Source organism: Terrapene carolina, unplaced genomic scaffold (assembly GCF_002925995.2).
Source record: "Terrapene carolina triunguis isolate 2854851 unplaced genomic scaffold, T_m_triunguis-2.0 Scaffold165, whole genome shotgun sequence".
NCBI classification, from domain to species: domain Eukaryota; kingdom Metazoa; phylum Chordata; order Testudines; family Emydidae; genus Terrapene; species Terrapene triunguis.
The window spans coordinates 1,182,116-1,190,893 of record NW_020664516.1 but is presented as its reverse complement, the minus strand read 5'-3'; the positions used below and the strand labels follow the sequence as shown (position 1 = coordinate 1,190,893).

Here is an 8,778-nt window from a genome sequence, read left to right as displayed (position 1 = left end):
TCCCCAACTCCCTAACAATCTCTCTCCCCCCCCCCCAAAAAACCAAAACAAAACTGTTCCATACTTCTCCCACCCACACCCACAACCACACCCCTCCATGTTCACTCCCAGGCTCCTTCCCAGCAATTACTTCCCTCTCCCTCAGCACCTCTGTTACCCCTGACTCTCCCAAGCTTTTGCACTGCTTCCGAGGGGTGAGGGAAGTTTCTATATTGTAGTTTAAATGAATTATTACTCAAAGTTCTTGACTAATATGCCTAGTGAGGAATCTATGTGTCAAAAAACATATCCTGAATCTTTTTTGTCGTCCGCATTGTTACAAACATACTTGCTGACAGGTATTTTGAAATAAATTACCAAAATAACTGAAACTGGCATGATTATATTGTGTTATTTTGACAAATACACAGAATTTTAAAATATCGTGCTCAGATTTTTAATTTTTTTGGCGCATAATTCCCCCAAGAGTAACTTAACAGGGGGGTTAAGGTAAGACACTGCCTTAAGGAATCTGGTTATGATGGCATGGCCCCCCCACTGGGAAGCTGCCTACAGAGTCCTAGAGGGTGGAAGCCAGGACCTAGTTCAACGGGAATTATTTTGGGGAAGTTCTCTGGCCTGTGTTATACAGAAGGTTGGGCTACATGATCACAATGTCCCCTTCTGGCCTTGGAATCAAACCTATCATAGAGTCCTCCCTCAGACCCATCCTGGGGGAGCTCCAGGACAGAGTGGATTCATGGCCAAAATCCTATGGATGGCCAAAGAAGAAAGAACCCTTCGCCTGGGAATGGTGATAAGAACCAAGCCAGGGATCTCTAGCTTCAAGAGGAAGAAGCATTTGAGAGCCAGGCCCTGAGTATGAGAAGAATAGGACCAAATGAAGGGTCAGAATGGTCTTTTCTGTCTGGTAGATGCAGACGGAGGCCTGGGGACAGCCAGATGTGGTATGCGAACCAGGCTCCTATAGGCCTTCAGAGCTAGGCGATTCCGCAAACACAAATTCTCTTCTGCTTTCTTCACAACCCAACGTCACAGAAGGGAGGGGTGGTGTAAGCTACGTCCTCCACCCACGACATCTTACACCCAGGCCTTGGGAGTGGCCAGTATCTGGGAAGTAGGGAACTGCAGCTTGACAAGAAGAGGTTGACTGAGGGAAACCAGGACCAGGCAGCAGTAGGACTGAAAATCTCCTAGTGAAGGGGCTATTCCTTCTGGAAGGAGGTGTTTCTGGCTCAGCCCATCTGCCTGAAGATTCAGACAGCCAGGCCCCTGCAGGACTGTGAGGTACCCTGGCTAGTTCTCAGCCCTGTGCAAGAGGATGTTGGATTCCTACTGGAGGGAAATGCTCCAGGTCCCATCTAGATAATTCAAATAGGCCACCTTGCTGATGTGGGTGTACGCTAGGGAGGATGCAACTGTGTGAGAGGAGGGGGATCTCTGAGGACTGAGCGCCAACTTGGGAGAGACTTTAAGGGCAGGGATGCTGGAGGGTAGGAGGGGCTGGGAGCTCATGTGTTGAGTGAGGAGGCTCTCATGGGAAGCTTTTTTCAGAGCTGTGGACCACAGGGCAGCAAAAGCCCTATTGATCTAGGCCGGGGCTGCTGGATGGATGCAGACCCAAGACTGTGTGTGAACTCTGACCTGAGTTCTGGTCCACCTGTAGGGCCTCTCCCTGGTGTCCAGGATTATGTGGGAGCTGTCCTGCTGCTCCCACAGAGTCCATGTGGGGGCTACTACAAAGGAGCATGGCTGCATGGGTCAGAGCAGCTCAGTCCTTGCCCAGGCTTGGCTGCAGCAACTGGGCACAAGGCCACAGGGGGATGGGGAAGCAGAACGGACCTGCCCCCAGCACCGCAGGACAGGAGAAGCTTTTTCAGACTTTCCTCTCTGGTTTTCCTGGGAAGAGGTTTCCTTTGTCTTGCCTTGGGACTGAGATGAACAGAAGGTGTTGCTGCTTCCAGCTAGGCAAAAGATATGGGGAGCCCACCTGCCCACCAGGTGGAGGAACTAGATATAGAAATACTGGATCCACATTGGTTACCACCTGATTGACTAACAGCTCTGGTGCACTGGACTCATTTGTACATACTAGTGGCAGCCACAGTTCAGAGAGAGAATATGCCTGTTGAATTTCCTGGGAGTGAAGGAGCAGGACTTTAAAAGGCTCTTGAAGCTACCTAGCACCCAAGAGCAAATTTCTTCTCCTGTAGCTGCATCAGAAATTCTGGAAGTGGATTGAATAACTACCAAAAAAACCTTTATTTTATTGATCCCCCCCCCCCCTTTAAGTCAATACTGATATAAGGTGCCAAACTCAGAGCTGGTGAAACTCTGCCAGAGAGACAGCTGCCAACTCCAAATCTGAATGAGAAGTCTTCAAACCACCACCAATAAGGAATAACCAGTTTTAAAACCTGTAAACACCCTCCCCTCCAGTAGAGGTCACTGTACAGCAGCAAGACCCGGATTTAGAAGACAAGTTAGTCATTCTGTAGTTCTTTGCTCTAGGGTACATATTCTGAATCAACTGGAGTGGAGTTATGAAACTTGGCTATACTGCACACAGCCAGAAGCAAAGGGTAAAACTTCACAACTAGGATGGTTTTAAATATGATAAAGCTTTGCTAGACTGGCTAACACAGCCCTTAGAAACCTATTACTCTGCACAGCAATCCAGTACCAAAGGTACACCTGTTAGGATTAGATCTTTAGTCCCTGAACATCAAACATTGATTTCATTCTACATGGAGACAGACAAAAAATATTTCCATTGATATAATTGAAATTTACAGATAGACAAAGTCAGAAAAATACTGCTTGAGAACTTATTTGAGTTTGATTTAAGCTTATTTACTTTGTATATTTTGACATGTTATATTGACAATTTGTGTTTTTGAATCTCAGTGTCTACAGCTGTTAAATAATCATCTGACCCACCTCCCCACTGTCTGATTGAAATTGACAGAGCTCTTTAAAAATACTTAATACACCAATGTAGAAATTATAAAAAATTTAAAAACCAAATTCTGCCAAACCTAACCACAGGTCAGAAAAACCTGCAATTTAAAGAGGCTCATTGTAGTTTTAACTATTTCTGTACTTGTAATTAATTTTAGGCAGTACCTGGTCACAATATATTTCCTGTTACAGAACACGTCAGACTTTCCTGGAAACAATGGCATTCTTTAGTTTCCTATTCCCCTGCAACCTACAATATTTCTTTTGTAACAAAATATCAGCTACTAAAATGATGTTGAGACACAAATAAAATAAAAGCACACAGGTATTAATCTCTTTTCTCCCCTCACCCATAGCCCCTTTTCTTTCCTCTTCCCATCTCTGCACTGGACTTTTGGCTAAGCTTGAATGGAGGGGAACAAACAGGTTGAAAACAGCCTGCTTGACATATGGTTGAGTTCTTTCCGCTTACCCTGGAAATAGGAGGACTTCAATTAGCACCAGTTAATTAGTGGTTTTCTTCTATTATTCTGAGTTTAAATACAAAATTAAGTTTTCACAAAAGACGGATGTGGCACTCTGTCCCTGTTCCACTTCTTGATAATGCAATCATCTAGGCTGCACAGATGAATGCAGCCAGAAATTATATATGATGTGTATTCTGGTGGGTCAATTACACATCACTAGACAATGAAGTAACACTTGTACATTCAAGGATACAGCTGCGGTTATGGTTTACTTACATAATGAAGCTAACTTTAAATAAATTGAAGACTCAACAGATGAGAAGACCAGCATCAGCTGAAGCCCTCCCGTATGGGGCTGAACCCCAGATCCCTGAGCCCCGACACCCACGGCTGAAGCCAAAGCCTGAGCAATGTAGCTTTGTGAGGGCCCTTGTGGCATAGGACCCCAGGCAATTGCCCTGTTTGATACCCCCTAATGCCGGTCCTGGCTTTTATATGAAAAAAACCAGTTGGTGTGGCACAGGTGGGCCATGGAGTTTTTATAGCATGTTGCGGGGGCCTCAGAAAGAAAAAGATTGAGAACCTCTGCTATATACCATGGTCTCTAACTCATATACACCCATGAACTTGTGATGTAACAGCTTGAGGACTAGAAATAGTCAGCAAAAGGGGTAAGGGGATACATATCCTCTTTTCACATCCTACTCTCACCTGAGAACAAAGCAGCACCAAACTAAGGGAATTCCTCAGGCAGCCACTAGCCCAATCTCTGTGGACAGTTGCAATGAACAGACACTAATGGTTCTACAGTGGGGTATTCTTCACCGCCCTGAAACACAAGTTACAAAGGAGAGGTCTGTGCCAGTAACAGAAAAATAATGGTCTCCTGGTAACCTTTGTTAGGGGACTTTTCAGTTTGTCTAAAAATAATCAGCTCTATGAAAGTCTGTCCTCAGCCAACGTAAATGTTTATTGCTGTAGAAAACAAGTGAGAGACACTTTTCAGAAAGGACCATTTAATGAAAAGGTTATGTTTGCATGTTAAGGCTTTATATAAATATACAGGGTTAAAACCTAGTGGGAAACATTAAAACATTCAAGTAAACAAGATAAACTCAATAAAAATTCTCTCCTTCTCAATGACAGCCTAATGAACAAACATACTTCTGGGATGGAGTGGAAATTCATTCAAGATCTGCCAGCAGCACAAATTATCCCCACTGGGTACAAAACTATAAGGGGTGTGTGTATGTGGAGGGGTAATATTATCCAGTGTTCATGATTTAAAACAGGCTCACCCAAACCGAAGGCCATCACTGCCCTAATGATTCAGTCACTGTTTTCTTTCCTGTGTATTGTAGTGATCCCCTTGCCGGCACAGAAGAGTATAGTAATGGCATATTTCCTACTTTTTCATCCAAGTTCAAGTTCCTAGAAGGTTTAATGTTTTCCGGTCTCATTATCAAATAGATAGCATATTAAGGAATCCAGATGCACCACCTAGTAAGCTACTGGGGGCTTTACTACATCACATAGGACTGGAAACACTGATGTAGATTTGGCATACATGCTGCCAAGGCAGTGAACACAAATTCACAATTGGTCTGGGGGAGGGAAGTTGCGGAAAAAAGTTGACGTGAGGTATTAGTCTCCTAAGTATTTGCTATGGAGGAACAACAGTCACACAGATGGAACAGCAGCTGAAATAATCATAGTGTTCCAACTCGTCTAATGATCGCTGCAGAGACTATCAATAATGTCAATGGAGAATCCGTGGGGTAATTAGATCCCAATTTAAATTCATTTGAAACATTCAGCACACTCACTGTGTGCAGAACACTAAGCCTGATCTGTATCTTACAGACTTTGCTCTGTCCCTTCTCCTCTTCTGAATACTCGAGTTTAGAGATTTGCCATGTCATTACACTTTTCTTTATTAAAGTTTTACAAGCTGAAGAATAAACTTAAAAAAAAGTCAGTGAAAGTCCTATTAGTGAGAGCAAGAACAGTACATACTCCCTGATCTTGCTCTACTTGCTCTCAGATTAAAATTGTAAAAAATAACTGAACTATGTGCAAGAGGGACTGTGTCCTGTCTCCCAACAATCCAACAACAAAAGATCCCTCACTTCATTTTAGCTACTGCAAGTGCAAAGGGCAATTCAAGTTTTCCTAACAATCTCCAAAACAGAAATTCAGCTTTAAAAAACAAACTAAAAACCCCATCAAAACCCAAAAACATTTAAAACTCTCTAAACGAGTTTAAAAACAAAATAATCTGCCCAGGGAGGAACAGTTTCATCAGACCATGACATGTTTTACCCACAAGTATGAAAAACCAAAAGTATTAAATAAGAACCTACATGTCCTAAAAACTGAGAAACTTCTATAGCTACGTCTGGACATCTTCAACTGTTCTCATTTTCCATAGTGGACACCAGGAATGTTTATATTTTATAGGTTATTTCTCTGAAGTGCCTCACAAAGGTTTTGATTGGCATCTGGTTCCTCAGTCATCACTTCCACAGCTTCCCACTCCCCAGACCTGCTGGATTTTTTAATGGCATCTACTACACTTTGCATATAGAGGCCATCTTCAAAAGAGGCTGCCATGGAGACTGGTTTGTGATCCCATGTCCGACGGTCTTCCTGGTCTTGGAAAGACAGTCTCAATGCTTGCACCATGTACACCATTCCTCTCAGGTACAGCAAGGGGATGTCTTTAAACCCCTTGTCCAGAAGGCCTGTGTTGATGGTCAGAGAATCTGTAAGCAGTAGTTCCTCTTGGAATGCTGTATTCTTCTGCCCATACAAATCTGTCCCACGAGCTATAAGGCGACCTGTGGACCCAACAATCATGACTTCGTGAACAAATGATCCAGGCATGTTAAAGTTGAGAGTCACAGTGCTACAGACACCTCCAGTCATAAGCATCTGAAAAAAGCAGAAGTCATCACTAGTGACATGACGGATTCCACTGATAGCTGCGTTCTGCTTCACAAAAGTCTTAAGCAAGCCATGGACCTTCTCTGCCTTCCTGCTGGTTAGATGAGTTAAGAGGTCTATAATATAGGTGCCCATTGTGTGCAGTCCACCTCCTCCCATTAGTTCATCACAGATCCAGTTGTACTTGTGGTTGAGCAGGCTTCCCCAGTACACTCGCACATCACAGATCATCACATTGCCTATGTAGTGTTCTTCTATTAACTGCTTCATTTTGACAAAGGCAGGCAGGAAACGGAGGACATTACCAACAATGCTCATCAGCTTGGGGTAATATCTGGCAGCTGTAACCATTCTGAAGGCATCCACAGAGGTAGCAGATTTCTCACAGATTACATTCTTCCCAATACCTGCAGACAACAAGAAAGACGTGAAAATTCTTCCATGGAGGCAAAATATTGCTTTGAAGGTAATTTGCTTGTGCAGTTAAGCTAAAGGCACTTATCAGATTCCATTTCATTTTTTAAAATTACTAAATAGCATCAACTCTTTTGTCTAGAAGCATGTGCCAAGATAAAACATACAGAGCATTGTCAACAATTACTGGGACCAGCTCTGTTCAACAGATTCATAAATGAGCTGGAAAAAGGGGTAAAGAGTGAGGTGTGTAGCCAAGTGGACTAGCTCGCCTTTATTATATTCTGCTTTGCATTAGATTCAGCAGTAATACAAGAAACCTACAGGCCTGTACCCTGTCAGACATTAGCTTCATCAAGTTACCATAAGGCTTGAGGCCTATAAACTTTGAACAGAAACTTTGCACAGATAAATGGCCCAGCTGAAAATAGAGTTTACGGGGAGGTTTGACCACGGGTACATGATTCTACCACAGAGGTGTCCTGGTAACTAACTGATGTACATAACCAGCACATAAGATACATCTAATGCTAGCCCCTCTCTCTCTCTCTATGTACACACACACATACCTACACACACCTTTTCTTATAAGTTTCTTATGGGTTTTATTATAATAGGTTTATATTTGGCTATAACCAAGGGACCTACAAGCCACGTTTGGTATGTTAAGCTAGGACAAAGTTAGCATACGCATGTTTGGGACCTTTCAACCAAAGATGGTGATGAAATAAAGCGTAAGGTCCATATATGGCTGCGACCTCTGCCATAGCTAGATGCATTGAAGCAGGTTGGCATAGGGGCTTTCCTAAGTTCATATCCTTTTAAACTTAACAGATACACCACAACTTGGAACTTGGAAAGAATCAAAATAACTGGTTAGGACAGAAATAAAAATGTGATACCTAACCACAAAATGGCCATGGTAACGAATTGATGTGTATAATAAGTTGAGATCATTGATATACTAACCTATAGGAAAAAGACACTTCAACATTAGTAAGGTGAGGAAATACAAATAAGGAAAAAGGGAAAAATCCCCTACTGAATATGCATCAAACATAGCGGCGTCAGCGTAACATATTATAAAAGTGGCATCCCAGCCTAGGGGCAGTAGGAGACAGAGATGTAGTCCTTGGGAGGTGCCAGAGTGATGGCCACTGGTGATGATGGGGAAGGTGATGGTGATAAGGAAGATGATGGCTAACATTTCAGGTTGTTCTGCAAGGGATGGTGTGAGTATATAGATGTGCAGATGTACATTCTATCATATCTCTATCTTACTAAGTTGGGGTGTTTGTGACTGTGCTAAATGTATTAATAAACTAGATTTGTAAATATAAAAGAGTTCCTATAGTGTGAGTGTTACAACTGTGCACATCGGGGTTCCCAACTATATAATAATTTAAATACTACTGGGCCTGATCTTGGGACAAGAACCTGTCAATCCTCAAAGTGATAATGGCGGATTCTTAAGTAATCAATATAATTAATACATAATCTAAAGATCAGGCAACAGATGGCAAAAAAGACAACACAAAATCACTCAGGATAGTTAAGTCCAAAGCAGACTGCGAAGAGTTACAATGGGAGCTCACAAAACTGGGTGACTGGGCAACAAAACGGCAGATGAAATTCAATGTTGATAAATGCAAAGTAATGTACATTGGAAAACATAATCCCAACTATACATGTAAAATGAGGGGATCTAAATTAGCTGTTACCAATCAAGAAAGATCTTGGAGTCATTGTGGATAGTTCTCTGAAAAGGTCTGCTCAATGTGTAGCGGCAGTCAAAAAACCTAACAGGATGTTAAAAACCACAAGGAAAGGGATAGATAATAAGACAGGAAATATCATAATGCCACTGAATACTTGAATACACCTTGAATACTGCGCACAGTTCTGGTCACCCTATCTCAAAAAAGAAATAGTAGAATTGGGAAAGGTATAGAGAAGGGCAACAAAAATGATTAAGGGGATGGAACAGCTT

General features: G+C 42.5%; 1 protein-coding gene across 1 annotated transcript in view; it reads right to left on the bottom strand.

The window, feature by feature from the left end:
• Positions 1-5,202: 5,202 nt before the first annotated feature.
• The window catches only part of LOC112115021 (glucose-fructose oxidoreductase domain-containing protein 2), a 37,803-nt gene continuing 34,227 nt past the window's right edge, over positions 5,203-8,778 (bottom strand). Inside the window, exon 2 of the mRNA XM_024211995.2 lies at positions 5,203-6,781. Coding sequence (XP_024067763.1) covers positions 5,883-6,781 — 899 coding nt within the window. The 3' untranslated portion in view covers positions 5,203-5,882. The remainder of the gene's footprint in view (positions 6,782-8,778) is intronic.